Source organism: Chrysemys picta, chromosome 1, assembly GCF_011386835.1.
Source record: "Chrysemys picta bellii isolate R12L10 chromosome 1, ASM1138683v2, whole genome shotgun sequence".
Taxonomy (NCBI): Eukaryota; Metazoa; Chordata; order Testudines; family Emydidae; genus Chrysemys; species Chrysemys picta.
The window spans coordinates 192,031,081-192,049,999 of NC_088791.1; the positions used below are offsets into that span (position 1 = coordinate 192,031,081).

Consider the following 18,919-nt stretch of genomic DNA (forward strand, 5'->3'; position numbering starts at 1 on the left):
GCTGTAAGGTCTCCTGTGTAGCCGCTCTATGCCGGCAGAAGAGAGCTCTCCCACCAGCACAATTAAACTATCTCCAATGAGCGGCGGTAGCTATGTTGGCAGGAGATGCTCTCCTGCCAACATAGCGCTGTCCACATGGGTGCTTTTGTTGGTGAAATTTATGTCAGAGGGGTGTTTTTTCATACCCCTGACCAACAAAAGTTTTGCAGACAAAAGTGCAAGCGTAGACATAGCCTTTGTCCCTCACCAACAGAAGTTGCTCCAATAAAAGATTACCACCTCACCCACCTTGTCTCTCTGAAATCCTGAGACTGACACCGTTACCAAAACACTGCATACCTCCACATATGGGCATTCTATCTGCATGCCCATTCAGTCCCTGGTCCCTCTGCTAAAAATGCCAGCAATGCTGCCAAATGTGACAGCAATTTTGAGATGTGAAAGCATGTCCACTATAGACTAGACTAAAGTCCCCTACTTCTTTTGTAGGGACCACTAAGATAATAGCTTCCAGGCCCTGCTAGTCTGGATTTGAACCTGTAACCTCACAGTAAAACACATCGCCTATAATAATCCTGTAAGTCATCCATTCCCACAAAAAGAGTTGATTTATCTTATGTGCAAGGTTTGAAAAATTTACTCACTTACTAGCCAGTATGAAAACTACCTGTGCCACCACACAGCCCTAAAGCCATGCGATCTGCAATTCAATGTCCCAATCATACAAAGACTTATGCAATTTCTTAACTGTATGCATTGTCTTCGTAGATCCAGTCCCAAAAGATTACAATAGTCACATGCTATCTGAACACATTGTCAAGCTACTTCCTATTTAAAAATCTTTTTTAAAAGTGTGGATTACAACAACTGTTTTTTTTTTCTGTAAACATCTATTGGCACTATTTGAGAACTTAAGACAAATTGTTACAAAGGGGACAAATGAATGAACTAAGCAGGGATCACTGAAGGTATATCTTGCAAATTATAACTTTTTGGCACAGATTTCTTTCCCAGTTGACTTGTCTATCCAATGTGTTCCCATATGACACATCTAGAATCTAAGGAACCAGGGCTAACACTCTCAGAATAGTTTATCTCATTTGTCTTTCAATGAGACATTTTGCTTCACTACATTCTCAGGGAGTGTTTCAAATACTCAGTTTTTACCCAACTAATGGGTCAGAACAGCTAATGAATGTATCTTCTAAGAATCCATGTTCCTAAAGAGGATGCACCATTAAATATGATGCAATCAAAGAATTATAATTCTAGAATAAAAACACTATTTTCCAGGCAGAATGCCCACAGCATAGGAATAAATATGGACTACTGAAGAAGTGATTTTACTAAAGATTAGTAGATTTAGTCATGCTATTGGAAGTGAAGTTTACTTACTTTGGAATTCTATGGCCTTTTCATTTGAAAGTCTCTGGGCCCAAAACAGAACTTCAGGAAGCAAAGGTCAGAAGCAGTGAATTAGGGAACACAATCTGCTCCCTCATGTCTACTTAAAAACTGCCCTTGGAACCTTCCAGCAAAGTTCCAGATTTGAGCCGTCAGCAAAGGCTCCTCTCAGAAATACAGCCAACAAAACAAAAATGACTGCAAAATTAATAGCTCAAAAGGCAAAAAATAAGCATTCAAGTGTAAGATATATTAACATTTAGCTCTGAATGATCTGAAGACAGATGCTCCGACAGGTCTTCTGAAACAGAGTTCAGATTTAAATTTTTCTGGATCAGTAGGGTGGTGTAAAGACTAGGCATTTTTATGGTGGTAGCCATATTGCTACCACCGCTGTAACTGAAATATCAGTACTGTGTAGCAGTAATTTGTCTCGTTCACCTTCACTGGTGGTAGCAATATGGCTTAACTCAGGTTTTTCTGCAATTGTGGTCTCCTTTCCTATTAGGTATATAGGGAGTAGGAACATCCTGTGGGATAGAGGCCACTCCCATATCTGCAAGGACTTCCAGAAACATGAATCACAACCCAATGCCTTCCTGCTTATTTATGTAAAACATGATGAACAAGCAACGCACTGGAACCTCTTCAGATAGCAGATCTCAAAATCCTTAGTGCATACTGGACTATCCTTTGCACAGCATTGATGTTCAGCTGTGTTGTCTGAAGAGATTGAGTTTCCTGGTTATGGGGTATATCCATATGCAATTCCCATCATAAGCTGGATGCATCCATGATCGTTACAATTTGAATGAGTGGCATTTGGAAGTCCATTCCTAACTGCATATTGTCCCTGAACTTTCACCAGGCCAGAGATGTCCAGACAGGTCATCTGTCATACAGACAGTATTAAGTCCCTGTGATGCTTGCTTTCACTGGAATGTAAAGGTGCACTGTGGTGGTCCTATGCGGACAGGTGGCACCAGTACATCTCCTATATATCTGTATTTACAGTGTCTAGTAAAATGTGACCCCAATCTCAGGCCTCTAGATGCTACTGTAATAACAAAAAAGTTGCAGCCAAGAGATCAAGGATTCATAGCATGTTTAAAGTATCCCTCTACTGTCTCTTGCATAACTTTTGTTCTAGACTAGTAGCTAAAAAATCCTCCAGGATCCAAGACTAGGTAAGTCTAGTAGAGCTCACATGTATTCCAATTATCTATTGGGAAAAAACAGAGTTTGCATGGTTGTCATGAAGCTTAGTAATTCCTATACCCTGGTGGTGCCACTGGCTAACTGATACCATCCAAACTGGATCATGCTCTTGTCCAAGAAGTGGTGCACTCATTGCTTGTTTAAGGAGTCCAAGATAACTCAAGTTTTTCATAAAAACATGCAGTACTGACACCAGGAGGCAAGATATAAAGTATGTAGTGCTATATTTCCTTACAACAAATCCAAGTACCTCTCTATACGCATAACATACTGAGTCCCTACCCAGTCAACTTTCTCTAGTAGGGACATTATAGCTTCCACAGTGGCCATCTTTAATATTTCTTTGACCAAATATTGACTCAGGTCCCCAACATCCAAAATGGTCTGGAGTCCACCTGCCTTTTTGACTATCAGGAAGTTAAACCCCTTCCCTCCTCCATCTGGTGGCATGGGATTGGTGGCTCATTTCACAGAGAAATTTCAAGTTGCATTTTCTAACACAGGAGCCGATAGCATTCTTCAGAGGATCTACGATACATTCCCACTGAACACTGCTGAGGAAATTCTTCAAACCTGCATCCAGGGTTTCTGAAAAACAAGCCTCCACTTAGTCTTCCTGAAGCTGAATAGAAAGACTCCTCGGAAGTGCCAAGGAAGCCAAAATGTAGGGCTTGTCTACATGGCACAGCAATGCACAGTAAAGGGGTGTGATTTCTACAGCGCACCAACGTACTGCACACTAACTAGCCCATGTAGATCCTGTTGGTATGAACCAAAATTCCCTAGTTCACATTAACATAGTACTGTTTCCAGACTACAGAAATTTTAGTCTGCATGGGCAGACTTGCATGGGCAAGTTAGTGCACACCACTTTGGTGTGCTTTAGAAATCACACCCTCTACTGAGCAATGCAGTTCCATGTAGTCAAGCCCTAAAATGCTGAAACTCTTACACAAGTTCCTCCATTGTCTCCTCTGCAGTCTCTGGAGGCCAATGCATCATTGGTACTCATTGCAGCTGGACTGGGAGCAAGAGGGGGAAAAAACAATTCAACAGTAAAGGAAAGAAAGTGGACGTGAGTAGAAGGCAGGGACCTGACGCAGTTGAGGCTCTATGGGATGAGTAAGAGCTGGAACAGAAGTTAGAAGAGCTTGACTCCTGCAGGGAACTCTTCACTGCGTGCAGTAAGAGTAGTTTTTAAGCTCAGTGTTAGCATGGACCCATCACTGAAAGACAGACATGAGTGGACTCATCTTTCCAGTTGCTGTTATCCACAGAGGCCAAGAGCCTGCAGCACATTCAGAACTCTTTTCTGTGTCCCTCCCAAACTCCGCCCGCACAATCCTTTCCAGAACTTCTCGGTTTTCCCTTCACTTCACTCCTCAGACAACTTTCAAAATGATAGCTGGACCTACAAACAGCTCTGAAAGTCTGCCCTTCCCTGGTACCTCCTTTTCCACCAAACATCTTTGTATATGTATGTTGTTTCTTGAGCAATAAAAGCAAAGTTTTTGAACAGTAACATTTTTATTTGTTTTTTACAAATTGAGATAGCAGGCACTACCAATACATACATAGACAGTTTAATCATTTGATTACTGGAACGTAAGGCTCCAAATTTCACCACTGCTTCCTAGGAAAACTACATGTAACGTAACAATGCAGCACCAATCACAGAGACATACATTACTGGTTCTCATTTTCAAAGTGTTGCCTCAAAGCCTCTCTAATTCGAATTGCCCCCCTCTGGGCCCCTGATAGCCTGGTATCTGGCTGCTCAAAATCAGCAGCCAAGCGGTCTGGCTCAACACTCCACCCTTGAGCAAACTTTTCACATTTAGCTTCACAAAGTACAACACACGGCTATGACCATGGGAATATTATCCTCATTGAGGTATAACCTGCCATAAAGGCATCACCAGTGTGCCTTTAATCTGCCAAAGGCACATTCCATTGTCATCCGGCACCCACTTAGCCTGTTGAACCATTCCTTACTGCTGTCCAGGTTTCCTGTGTAAGGTTTCATGAGCCATGGTTGTAAGGGGTACACCGGGTCTCCCAGGATCACTATAGGCATTTCAACACCCCCCAATGTAATCTTCTGGTCTGGAAAGAAAGTCCCCGCTTGTAGCTTTCTATACAGGCTGGTGTTCTTGAAAATGCGTGCATCATGCACCTTCTTGGACCATCCCGCCTTAATGTCAGTGAAACGCCCATGGTGAGCCACAAGCGCCTGCAACACCATGGAGAAGTACCCTTTCATCTTCCCTCCACTCCGTGTGTTCCCTTTTCTCTGCACTGGAGAAGTGCAGTACCTCCTGGAGTACTCCTATTGATGTACTCCATCGCAGGGTGGTCTGGTGCCAAAATTGGAATGTGTGCACTATCTATTGCCCCTCCACAGTTAGGGAAACCCATTTCTGCAAAGCTGTCCACTATTTCATGCACATTTCCCAGTCATGGTCCTTTGTAGCAGGACGCGATTAATTGCCCTGCACACTTGCATTAATGCAGTCCCAACAGTCAACTTATTGACTCTAAATTGATTTGCGACCGACCAGTAGCAGTCTGGAGTCGCCAGCTTCCACACAGTGATCGCCACACGCTTCTCTACCAACAGGACAGCTCTCATTCTGGTCTGGAGGCCTTGCGCTGCAGTGAGCTCTGCACACAGTTCCAGGAAGGTGGCTTTCGGCATCTGAAACTTCTGTAGCCACTGCTAGTCATCCCAGACCTGCAGGACGATACAATCCCACCATTCAGTGCTTGTTTCCCGAGCCAAAAAGCGACAGTCCACCATCTGCAGCTGCTCCATGAATGCCAAAAGCCATCTAAAGTTGCTCCTATCCATATCACACAGCATGTCAAGCAACTGGCAGTCTTCTTCAGTTAGGAACTCTGTGATTAACTGCACTGCCATCTGCGATGTCTTAATGACAGTTATCAGAGCATAGGAGACCAATGCTCTGTAGTTTAGACAAGGCCTAAGGTTATCTATACACTACCATTTATGTCAGTACTACTAATGTCACTCAGGGGTGTGAAAAAGCCACCTCCCTGAGCGACATAAGTTACACAGACCCAAGCACTGGTATGGACAGCACTATAACGGCTGAAGAAGCTCTCCTGCCAACACAGCTTGCAGGGGGCTGGAGTAATTAAGCCGACAGGAGAGCTTTCTCCCATTCGGTTAAAGCAGCTACATTAGAGAGTTTACAGTGGCGCAGCTGCACCAGTGCAGCTGCGCCGCTGTAAGCTCACTAGTGTAGCCATAGCCTAAAAGTCACTGTTTTGTCTTTTGAGAGCTGCCCACATTCCAGGACACACATCACTTGCGTATCATTTCAGAAAAACAGATTCACGTAACAAAACCATACAGACACCCTTTTCAATACTGTAGTTTCTAAGGGGAAAACTATAGAAATGGCAAAGCTGGCGACAACGCACAACATAAAGGTCGTTCAAAGGTGACAGCTACATTAGCTCTTCAGTGTTCCTGCACAGCACAGCTAAAATTGAAACCTTCTTAGGAAATCTAAATGTTAATTTAGCATACAGCACAGGATCTGGATCAGAAAATACATATTCACATGTAGGATCAGAACCTCGGCCAGTGTAAGTCAGTACAATTCCTTTTACGTCAGTGCTGTAATACTAGCTGATGATCTCCCCCCCCCCCCCCACGTGCAATCACATTTTTCCATAAATATTAACAGAGAAAATAGTATTGAGTTAACAGATTATATATAGCTATAAAATGTGATACCTGTGGAGATTCTTTCTCCTTTATTAGATGCATGATATGTATGCATATTGTTCTGGAATTGCCACATTATATCCAAGAAGAGGGAGAGGATGCATGCAATGAAAGCAGCAAACTTAAGTATTAATAAAACTAATTCATCTGATCCCAATCTATGGGCTGGACAGTGTACATAGTTTATTTTTCAGCGTTTCTCATGCCATACACTTCGATTACAATTATTCCAACTCAGGACAACAAGCCATTTGATTTAATATCATCCATTTGAACAACATTGTTGAAAATTCTAAATATTCAAGAGCTAGGAGTACTACAGCCTCCTCTCTACTTCTTCCTCACAAGAACCCAATTCCCTATTCAACATAACATATTAACAAAATTATGCATTTTTTCCTATGGCTATGAACTCCAGAAATGTTTTTCCATCCTTGATAGTTGCCTGCCCATTAAAATGCCAGTAGCTTTTATAAGTTTATGTATGATAACAGACCACCTTTATTAAAGTAATTCTCTTTCCCATTGTCCCTATTTTATGGCCCTTTTAGTAAATGCCTTTTTAAAGAAGTGTACCCACTATTTATTTTACACAGTACATTATATTCACCTATCAAAGCTATTTGACCAAGACATTAAATCAAGGTATTTTCTTTTTATCTTTCTGGACTGTCTAGGTAAAGAAGATGATCTGAGCATTTCTGAAATGAGTAAGTACGAGCCCTAGGATTTTGAACAGTGCTAGAAATCACTTGCCAGAAATAGACTAAAAATGGAAGTGGAATCCTCTATCTATCATGAGACGTTAAGGGCTTAGCTATAAAATTAACACTGCTGCTGAAAAACATGTCCTCTCAAGACAGATTCTTTCCAATCTTTAAAGCTCCAAGCGTAAGGTATTCATGATGCCCTGGTCAAACACTTATGTTATATAATCTATTTAAACCCTTCTATTCCAGACTTCTTTTAACTTATCTTCCTAGTATGTACAGAAAAAAAGCTATTAAGAGTTACTGCGAAGCCTCTCCTGAATTGGGGAGCCAGGAAAAAAAAAACATGAATCAAAGTATTTAAAATGTGAAATATTCCCATATTTTAGGGACACCATCCTCTGATAAATAGAGACCCCCAAAACCTAACACAATACTTAGGTATTGGGGTATCTCTATTCAAAAAAAAATTAAGGGGGGAAATAGCATTTTTAAACACCTAGCTCAATTTCCTGACTGAGATTGTCAGAGAAACTCCTTTGCAACCGTATGAGAAACAGCAGCGCAGTACCCCTGCACAATTTCTGTATACACACATATATACATGGAATGAGGATCTTGTGTTCAAAACGCCTAAAAAACTAAGATTTTCAATGTTTCATCTCTTTCTTTTACTGCTTAAAATGTTTCAGCAAGTATATATGCACAATATAGAGGGGCTTTACATTGCATTAGGCTCATAAGACACATGGTTCTGTATTATGAATTTTTTGTAGAATTATGAATAACTATAGAAAAACATTAAGGATAACATTTCCCAAAGCATGAATGACTTAAGAATCTAAGTCCCAAGGACTTTCAATAAGACTTTGAATCCTGAGTGCCTAAATAATTTTTGAAAATTTTACTCGAGGCCCCAATTAGATTAAGAGATTTTTGCAGTAATCTCACTGTTCAAATTATTACAAGAAAGGAAGTCATGGAGTTTTTGTTTATGAAAACTAACATGATCTCAATTGCCAGAATGCAGTGCCACTTCATGAATGAGTAGCACAGGGAGAATTATGTGAATGGGTGTGGTAACAAAATGCATATATGGGAGACCAAAAAACCCCCCCAAAAACCCCACTTCTCAAAATATATTTATCCCTGACAGGGAAATAGAATGCATGTGTACATACATTTATTGAATAAAATACTTGAATTGTAAATTCAAATTGCAACAGAAGCTTTCACTTAAAAATTAGTATTTTGGCCAAATTAAAAAAAACCAATGGTTTGTAACACTTATCAAGTGCACCTCTTTAAATACTTCTTTTTAAACACTAAATATTTAAATGCAATTCATGACAAAAGAATAATTGTACATGTGAGGGATTAAATGAACAAGTACAATTTTCTAAAGAAATTTTTGTAAACACTTGAATAAATAAATAAATAAATAAATAAAGATATCCTGTAAATGTAAGGCTGGCTTTATGGAGAAATTCTGTGAATATTTAATAAAAGACAAAATAATGAAAGCTTCTGTTAAATATGTCTTATGATATTTAGTAAGCTATAGATCACAAAAGTTTTAAAAAGCTTGAATCACTTCAATAATGACTTAGCATTTAAAGATCAATTCATAAATGTCTTTTTCAACATTAACCTTTTACACTGCAGACAGTTTTACAATTTTAACATTATACAGTATATTTGCCATTAAGAACCCTTCCCTATATTACTTCAAACTTGCAACAGGTCAGTTCTAACTTCTGAACACAAATTGTGATCCTCCATGATTTTAGCAGGGACACTTTTTATATATACACACACATTCTGTTTGTGTCTGCCCTGGAAGGTCATTTGAGGGGATAGGCTTTGTGAGAGACTGTTTCCACTCTCCATCCCTTACCACTCCAGCAACTGGGGCAAGCTCTCTTTTTTAATCTTTGAAGATAATTTTGGTAAAAAATGAGTTATTCTCCAGAGTTTGCTGAGAAAATGGTCTTAACTTCTAGTTAAAATCCTGTCTTAACCGAGAGGGATAGCTCTGATTGTAATGGTAATGATTTTGATTATTTAAGACAGATCTAGCACTACATTCATTAATTTGTTTTAATATGCAACAAGATTTACAAGTCTACAGCAAACTTAAATCTGTTAAGCTAATTTAAGGTACCTGTACTCAAATGACAGAAGCCAGCTGGATCATACAATCTTTCACTGTACCTGATCTGCTAGCTTCAGAACTACATTTACTGCTGTAACACAGAATTCCTTCTGAGTGCACAACACATGTATTAGACCCATACTCATTTTAAAACCCAAACCATGAGAAAGATATTTATAAATGACAAACCTGTCCATAACTAACTTGAAACAGAAACTTCACTCAGAAATTCTTTGAGATCTTAAATCTGAACAATAGCCTACTTTGCAGGAGCCTAACAAAGCATAAATGAAGTTACTTAGCCCCCTTGTGGCTTTACCCAGTATTATTTTTTAAAGTCATTAAAGTTTGTTGGTGCAATCCTCTAGCTAGGATATATAAGGAGCATATAGAGCATCAATCTACTGTACTTATGCAACAGTAAATTCTATAAAATCAAAGACCACTCCTACATTAAAAATACCATTAAAAACTCCAACTGGAGAACAAGTTGGGGAGGCAAGGAGATGGAGCCATTGTGACAACGAGGAGTCCAGTGGCGCCTTAAAGACTAACAGATTTATTTGGGCATAAGCTTTCGTGGGTAAAAACCCCACTTCTTAAGATGCAGTTAAGAAGTGGGGTTTTTACCCACAAAAGCTTATGCCCAAATAAATCTGTTAGTCTTTAAGGTGCCACGGGACTCCTTGTTGTTTTTGTGGATACAGACTAACACGGCTACCCCTCTGATACTTGGAGCCATTGTGCTAAAGCAAAACATTTAATGTTTTTTGTTAATTGAGTACTGCCACATATATTGCATTGGTACACAGGACTAATATGATTACAACCTTATCATGAGTTGTGATGCTTTCCTAAGAAATTCTACTTCTCTATAAACACACCATTACTCGCCCATCTATTCGTCTGACATTACAGCTGCTAGAGAAGTTACTTTAGAGGAGGCAATTTCAGAGGGTCAGAACAGAAAAGTGTTTCAAAGACGACTAAATCTTTGAAGCCCAGGGAAAGGCCCTTGAGAGGAATACATGAACCTGAAATGCAGAAACAGAACCACTTTTTAGTAACCTGGAAATTAAGGAGAGGGGAGGCAGAATCTACAGTGATTCTTCTAACGAGGCATATGAAAACCCTTGGAGATGAACATTCAGGTTTTCTTAGGAAGATTAGCTGTAGACCATTCTAGAATCCAAGTTGAAGAAATTTTAATAAATCAGAGATTATTTTTGTTCCTTGATCAATTATTATGATGCCTGGTAAGGAAAAAGCAACAGACTAATGAGGATACTTTTACTCAAATGGAGAGTCCAGTCTTTTAAGAGCCTTATATCACAAAACAGGCTAAGAGAATTACTACTCCTGGGTTTAAATGCAGTATTGACCCCAGATGTAGCATTTTACAAGACAGAGAGAGGAGCCTGTGCGCCAACTCCATGTCTCAGGGGGTTTCTAAATAATGTATTCATTATTCTAGTGCTATCAATATGAAAGCAATCTGATGTCTTGTTTATTTTGGCACTTTCCAGAATAGGGGAATTGGGGGGAAAATCATGCCTCTCTTCCCATCCCCCGATTTAACTAGAAATTTCACTTTACGAAAAAGCCATTTTGGAGACAGAGCACTCATTTCAGCGTATCTGCTGGCGAGGGGGGATGATTTCCTTTCTATTTTTCTCTGCTGACAAATACGTTGTTCATTGGTCTTCCCCACTCGAAGGCTGTCTGGTTGAAAGCTGATCAGTTTAGGTGAAATTCTTAGCCACCGTAAATCAGTGTAGTTCTACTGACCTCGGTTGAAGTATGCCATTTTACACTAGTTGAAGATCCAGCCCTTTACTTTCTAGGCTCCACTTTCCTGGGTGGATTTCCTCATTGCTTAGCCTGCCTGTCAACCTGGATGTCCTGGAACATGAAGGAATGGTGGACTGCAAGTAACTCTTGACTTTAAAAGAATTATTACTCTGAAAGGTTTTTCTCTCGGACTGCTGACTGTGATATGATACTGAAGTTACATTATCTGTCCTGATTGGTATATGTTGCTGAGTACAGGATTTTTTCCATGAGGAGCAGTAAGTGATTGCTTCACTTCTGAAAGTTGCAGTATACTGGCATATAGTGACAGTTCCCTATAAGGCAATTCTCCCTGTGTAGAAGCTTCAGCAGTTTGACTCCTTTGCTTTCAGATGTACAGAGAGTGTATTAGCACAGATAGCTCAAAGGCCTTTTAAGGATGTTCCTATCCATCTACTAAAGCAGGGGTGGGCAAACTACAGCCCGCAGGATTGCCACCCCCATGGAAGCGACCGGCACCACATCCCTGCAGCCCCAGGGGGCGGGGGGAGGGGGCAGAGGGCTCCATGCGCTGCCCTCGCCTGCAAGCACTGCCCCCCGCAGCTCCCATTGGCCGAGAATGGGGAATCGCAGTCAATGCAACGCAGCTTCGGGGGAGGTACTCACAGGCAAGGGCAGTGCACGGAGCCCTCTGCTCCCTCCCCTCTCCCAGGGGCCGCAGGGACGTGGTGCCAGCGGCTTCTGGAAGTGGTGCAGGGCCAGGGCAGGCAGGCAAGCAGGGAGCCTACCTTAGGCCTGGTCCACACTAACCCCCCATTTCGAACTAAGGTACGCAAATTCAGCTACGTTAATAAGGTAGCTGAATTCGAAGTACCTTAGTTCGAACTTACCCCAGGTCCAGATGCAGCAGGCAGGCTCCCCCGTCAATGCCGCGTACTCCTCTCGCCGAGCTGGAGTACCAGCATCGACGGCGAGCACTTCCGGGATCGAACCCAGAAGATCGATTGCTTACCGCCGGACCCAGAGGTAAGTGTAGACCTACCCTTAGCTTTGCTGCGCGCCGCTGCCACTCCGGAGCAGCTCCAGGTAAGCGGCGCTGGGCTGGAGCCCGCATCCCCAACCCCCTGCCCTGAGACCCCTCCTGCACCCTGCACCCCTCCTGCACCCCAACCCTCTGACCTGAGACCCTGCCGCACCCCGCACCCCTCCTGCACCCCAACCCCCTGCCGCACTCCTCCCTGGACCCCTGCCCTGAGCCCCCTCCTGCACTCAACCCCTTGCCCTGAGCCCCCTCGTACACCCTGCACCCCTCCTCCACCCCAACCCCTTGCCCTGAGGCCCTTCCTGCACAACGCACCCCAGCCCCCTCCCTACATTCATGGCCCTGCATACAATTTCCCCACCCAGATGTGGCCCTCGGGCCAAAAAGTTTAGCCACCTCTGTACTAGAGCAAGGACAACATTAGTTTTGCTAGGACAGATGGCCTGACATCTAGATTCCCTCCTGCAATTCTGACGGTTGATCATAAAAGTCACTGGAGTTCTGTATGAGGGCTTGGCTACACTGGCGCTTTACAGCGCTGCAACTTTCTCACTCAGGGGTGTGAAAAAACACACCCCTGAGCGCAGCAAGTTACAGTGCTGTAAAGTGCCAGTGTAAACAGTGCCCCAGCGCTGGGAGCCGCACTGGGAGTTTGGGGAGGAACAGCCTCCCCTAATAGCCAGGCGTGGCCCAGACCCTGCCCCCTATCCCCACCCCGCTTCTCACACCCTGATGCACCCTCTCCACCCACTGGGGACTCTTGCCCCATCCAATCCCCCCTGCTCCCTGTCCCCTAACCGCCCCTGGAACCACTGCCCCTGACTGCCCCCCGGTGCCCCATCCAACCCCCCCTCCTTCCTGACTGCCCCCCTGGGACCCCTGCACCCATTCAACCCCCCCGTTCCATGCCCTCTGACCGCCCCGCCCTCTAACCACCACCCCAAACTCTCCTGCCCTCTATCCAACCCCACCTGCTCCCTGCCCCCTTACCGTGCTGCCTGGAGCACCAGTGGCTGGCAGCACTACAGCTGCACCACCCGGCTGGAGCCAGCCACGCCACTGCGCAGTACAGAGCACCGGGTCAGGTCGCAGGTCTGCAGCTGCATTGCCCAGCTGCCCAAAGCATTGCGCCGGTGGCGCGGCACGCTGAGGCTGTGTGGGAGGGGGAACAGCAGGGGAGGGGCTGGGGGCTAGCCTCCAGGACCAGGAGCTCAGGGACTGGGCAGGAGGGTCCCATGGGCTGTAGTTTGCCCACCTCTGACCTAAGACATTAAACTGCATAGGACACCATGGTCTCCATCAGATATGCAGTTTATGGCCATTACTTTTGTAAAGGCTTGCATAGAGGTCAGTCTGATTACCTATTCTAATGTAAGAAAACTTCCTCTGGGCAAAGTATTTCCCACCCCCTCCTGGGTTCATCAGTGACTTGGAAGAATTGTGTTTCTCACTTAGGACCTGATTCAAAGCCTAGTGAAATCATTCAAGTCTTCCCATTGACTCCAGTGGCATATGGGAATTCACATGGGGCCTAATCCAAAGAGACAGAATAAGGTTAAGGCCATGAATAGCATTTGCTAAGTTGGCCTCTGTACATTTACTGGGATCACAGCAAGTTATCAGGGATAACAGGCAGTGTACGTCAACCTAATGATGTCAGTGTACATACTACAGTCTTGCTCCCGCTGATGTAAGTACCCTACTATACGAACATAACTCCATCTCCACAAGAGGCTCAGGGCTTAGGTTGGTGTAGTAGGGCAATGCAGTGTCCATGTAGACACTCCATGCTGGAGCTGTGAAATTGAAAAGAAAGCCAGGCAATCACCCTGGGATGGGACGGGTGCTTGAGTACAGCTGTCTGGACTCCAGGCAGGGAGTGGGAGGAGAGGGAGCCAGGCTCCATGGACAACTACGCAGAGGTAAGCGCCCAGGCACAATTGCCCCACACTGCCCCCAAAAATATTCCTGCTTCAGGCCTCCAATGGGATAGCACCAGCACCGATGGAGACTGGAAGTCCATTGAAGCCCTGCAAATTTTTGAAATTCCTTTTCCTGATTGCCCGGCTTAGTGAGGACACCTAGCACCTCTCCATTCTTGAATGCAACTCCCCAGGTGACCATGCTGGTTATGCACTTCAGATGTGCGCCTGCCTAAAGTAGACAGGCGATATTGGATCTCATGGGCCTCAGGGAAAAGGCACAGGTCCAAACCATCCAAAGAAACGTTGACATCTAGAAGAAGATTGCTCAGGTAATGCAGGAGAAGGAGTACAACATAGACTAGCTGCAGTGCCACATGAAAGCTGAGGCAGGCATGCCAGAAGGCCAACAATTGACACGGTGCTAAGAGACAGATCTGTCACTTTTACGAAGAGCTGCATGCTATATGTGGCGGAGACACCACCTGCACAGCACAGTGGATACCTCAGAGGAGACTGAGTCATAGGCCCCTGCTCTCAACAGTGAGGAGGTGGTGGATGAAGGAGGAGGAGGATGCGGGACAGGCAAACGGGGGGAATCCAGCTACACAGTGAACCAGGACCTGTTTTTGACTCCAACGCAGTCCAGCCAGTCGAGCATGGGTGAGCCCGATGCAGGTGAAGACACCTCGGGTAAGTGTACAGATAAACTTTCAATTACAGGAATGGCATCCCAAAAGTCACAGAATACATCTTTTGACTTTTCCTTAATTTACCCATGCTAGAAAAGGTAGTGGTACAACCAAGAGAGGTAGAGTTATCTGCTTTTCATTCCCCTCTAGAGTTAGGCGGCAGGAAGGGTGTGGGGTGGGGAGAACAGCGTGAGTGGTAGTTTATGTATACAGGGATGTCCCTTGAATGCTCCTGAGAGACCTTGATGAAACTGCCATGGAAGTACTCTGCCATCCTCTGCCAAAGATTTCTATGGAGGGCTGCCTTATTTCTTCCTCCATGGTAGGACACTTTCCCACATCACTCAACGATAACTTCAGCAAGCACAATTGCAATACACGGGCTCAGCAGCACATGGGCCCGGGTAACATCAGGACGCCAGCAGCAGATGTGCTCTTTCTGCCATTGTTACCCTGAGGAGTGAGATATCAGCTAAAATCACCACCGCCTGTGGAAAATAATGCCAGTATTCAGTGCCAGTGCCCTCTTCTACTAGAATCAATTGCAACCAAGCAATTCCCCTCTTCCTTTCCCCAAGCCCCAGAGGGCCATATTCACCATGGCTGGTGCGGTGCACAAGCAATCCCAAGCAGGTGTGAGAAGAGTGAGAGGGTAGTGCTTAAAATTTTGGGGTAGCAAGGGGAGTGAGCTCAGCACTACGCTTTCTGTAGTAATTATGCTGGCAATGGTACATCTATGTTTTATCTGGAGGCACTGCCATTGCAGCCTTCAGGGTCTCCCTCTCCACACCCACAGAATGCCTGAGCCAGATAAGGAGGAGAAAGAAGAGGACTTGGGATGATATGTTCAATGAGATCCTGCAAGCTAGTGCTGCATGGGACCATGAGCACGGGGCCTGGAGGATGGACATTGCAGACAACCTGGAGAAGGAGAGAGTGAAGAATATAAAGGCCCAAGACTCCCAGCAGGAATAGAAGAGGGAAATGCATCAGGACATAATGGGGCTACTTAGGCAGCAAAACACACATGCTGCAGACTCTGGTAGACCTGCAAGTTCAATAATCCCAGGCTCACCTCCCTCTGCAGTCCACTGAGAACTCCATATCGGGACCTCCCTACATCCCCCCATCCCCCACCATTCCATATGGTATCAGGGGTCACTGCACTAGTCCTACCACTCCACCCTGGAGGACATTAAAAACCAATCAAAACTTCAAACATTGACCTGTGAAAGGCACAGCTGGTGTAAGGGTAGCTGAAATGGACCTGAATGTTCTTTCCCCCTTCATAAGCTCTTTTCTATTAATTTGTTAAGTTTTAAATGTATTTGTTTTAAAATTGTACTTTTTTGCACAGATTTTTTTTACAGAATAAATTTCTGTTCTTTTGAACATAATTCATTTTATTAGTTCACAACATATGCAGCTGAGTGCTCAGCAGTTCTGAAAGCAACCAATTACCTGTTACTGCACAGTGTCACACCCATACGATCATTCACAAACAAAATTAAATAGATGCATTGAAAGTGTTATATTCCTGCATATACAGTAATCACCACACAATTTCCATCAGGCCACAAAAGAGCAGGGCCAGGTAGAGCACTCTATTCAGGTTCACAGTTAAAATGATCTTCACAGATATTATGCAGGACACAGCAGGGAGCTGTAACCATTGGGTTATTTTTCTCACTAAGGTCCAATTTTGTGAGTAAGCTATGCTGACATCCCTTCAAATGACCAAAAGCACATTCAACTGTCATTCTGCACCTGCTGAGCCAGTAGTTGATGTCATGGGCACACAGACTCAGTGCTCCAGAACAGCTCTGAATTAGTCTTAGGCAGGACCCTCTTCAGTGTGGCACTTCCTCAGGGTGCACACTCACTAGGGAAAACCTCCTCAGCTTTAGCACCACCAGGGACTGACCTCAGAGCTTTCAGCACCCCTGTTCCACACCATGAGCTCCCCACAGTAGGGTCACCTGAACGGGACACCTGGGGAAGCTTTATACACCCAAAGGGGCCATGCACCCCCAACTTCGGCAATCAGTAGTAACTCTCAGACAGAATTGTAAAAGAGAAGGGTTTATTAGTTGTCTGGAACACAGTGTAAAAGTTCTTTGTTAGCACAGAAAGCAGGGAGTCCCAGCAAAGTGCATCTTGGTTGGGACCCAAGCCTGGGTTGCCTCCCCAAAAGCCACAAACGGGAGACTGTCCTGTTTCCAGCAGCCACACTCAGTCACGCCCATTTGCCCCTCCTCTGTCCTTTGTTGTGTTTCCCAGGAAAAACTGGTCACCTGGCCTCTACCCCTTTGTTCTTCAACTCATCGCAGCCGTCTGGCTTCTTGCAGAGGATGGGCCCCCCCAGCCATCAGTTTCTAAGTTAAAAAATGTCTAGCCATTGTCTGGGCCCAGGCAGCTAGACAATCACACCTGCTCCTCTAGGAGTCTCTGCAAAGATCAAACACCGTCTCACCACGTAGTTAATCGTGCAACACATAGGGGAAACTGAGGCACAGAGTATTCATTCAAAACCTTAAGAAAATGCCACACTTCGTCACAACTGAATCATTCCTTGGTGCTGTCAAGGTAGCTGGTGTACAGCTTCATGAGCAAGGGGTAGGCTGGATCACCCAAAATTACTATTAATCCACCAATTGAGAAAGAAAGTCCCTGCTTGCAGCTTTCTGAAGAGTCCTGTATTTATAAAGATGCGAGCATCATGCACTCCCATTCTGACCAGCCCACACTGAGGTCAGTGAAGCATCCCTGGTGATCTACCAATGCTTACATAACCATAGAAAAGTAGCCCTTTCTGTGGATGTACTCAATGGCAAGGTGGTCCAGTGCCAAAATAGGGATATGCGTGCCATCTTGCACTCCATCGCAGCTCAGGCACCCCACTGCTGCAAATCCATCCACTATGTCTAGTACATTGCTGAGAGGCACAGTCCTGCGTAACAGGAGGCAATTAATGACCCTGCATGCTTGCATCACAAAGGCCTCCCCGGTGGATTTCTGGACTACAAATTGAGTCCCAACTGACTGGTAGCAATCTGGCATTGCAAGTTTCCACAATGTGATTACCATTCACTTCTCCGCTGTCAGTGCGGTTCTTTTTGGCATCCATACACTGGAGGACATTTGAATGTCCCTGCACTGGAGGTGAGCTTACTGCACAGATCCAGGAATGTGGCTTTGCATATCTGAAAGTTCTGCAGCCACTACTTCTCACCCCAAATCTGCATTACAATGCGATCCCACCAGTCGGTGCTTGTTTCTCAGGCTCAGAAGTGCCACGCCACCATATGCAGCTGTTCCATGAACACCACCTCCAACCTTGAATTGGTTCTTGCTACGTCCCACAGCAATTCATCCTCCAAGGAACAATCAAGTTCCCCGCTCATTTGGTTCTTTTTGAAGCTCTCCAAATATTCCAAGATTATGCACTCTGTGCTTGTAATGCTCCCAATAGTGCAGAGCTTTGCAAGCTCTATGATGTCAGACAGCGAGGAGGGTCACGCAGGTTTGTGGGATTTTGAAGGGGAAAAAAAAAGCATGAAAATTATGGGATACAGATAACACCATGAGATGGAGACAGTTGCAAATAAGAAGTTGACCCCATGCTCCCAGACACCCCTGCTTGACTAGTTTTGGCCCCCTCACACAGTGCCAGAAGTTCTCAAAATACAGTGTGCTGGATGGTGGTGAGTTGCACAGTGGGATACCTACCTCTGGTGCATCACACACTGCACCGATACAAGCATTACTGGCATTACTGTGAGTACACACACCGCTGCCACAAGGAGTCAAGTATGCACACACACAAGCTATGTCTTAGCAGTAGCAGCGATATGCTGATGTAACTTGAGTCAATATAAGTTTGTAGGGTAGACATGGCCTAAAAGTGAGTGAAGTTCTTCATTTCTTTCTTCAGGGGCATTGTGTAACATTCATACCATTTTATAAGGCATTGTTTGGTTGACACGCTACATTAAAATGTGTTTCTTAAATTTAATGCTCCCTCACAATCCGACATTTTGCACTATAAAAATTGTACTTCAATAGGGAAAAAAAAGTGTTCTCTTCATCCTCTCTATTATTGCATTAACTAAGATAGTAAATTCCAGATGTTTTTAATGGCTACTGGTCCCTGTATAGGCAAGATTGAAACCTAGTCTTCATTCTCATATTTAAATCTCATGTTCATCTACATAACACTTATAATACA

The 18,919-nt window shown here is 44.3% G+C and overlaps 1 protein-coding gene across 3 annotated transcripts in view; it reads right to left on the minus strand.

The window, feature by feature from the left end:
* RCAN1 (regulator of calcineurin 1) overlaps positions 1–18,919 on the minus strand; it is a 147,641-nt gene that overhangs the window by 126,447 nt on the left and 2,275 nt on the right. Inside the window, exon 2 of one of the 3 annotated variants that reach the window (XM_065590145.1) lies at positions 10,313–10,426. The exons of the other annotated variants lie outside the window; for them this stretch is intronic. Coding sequence (XP_065446217.1) covers positions 10,313–10,426 — 114 coding nt within the window. The remainder of the gene's footprint in view (positions 1–10,312; positions 10,427–18,919) is intronic. 3 annotated transcript variants of the gene reach the window in all.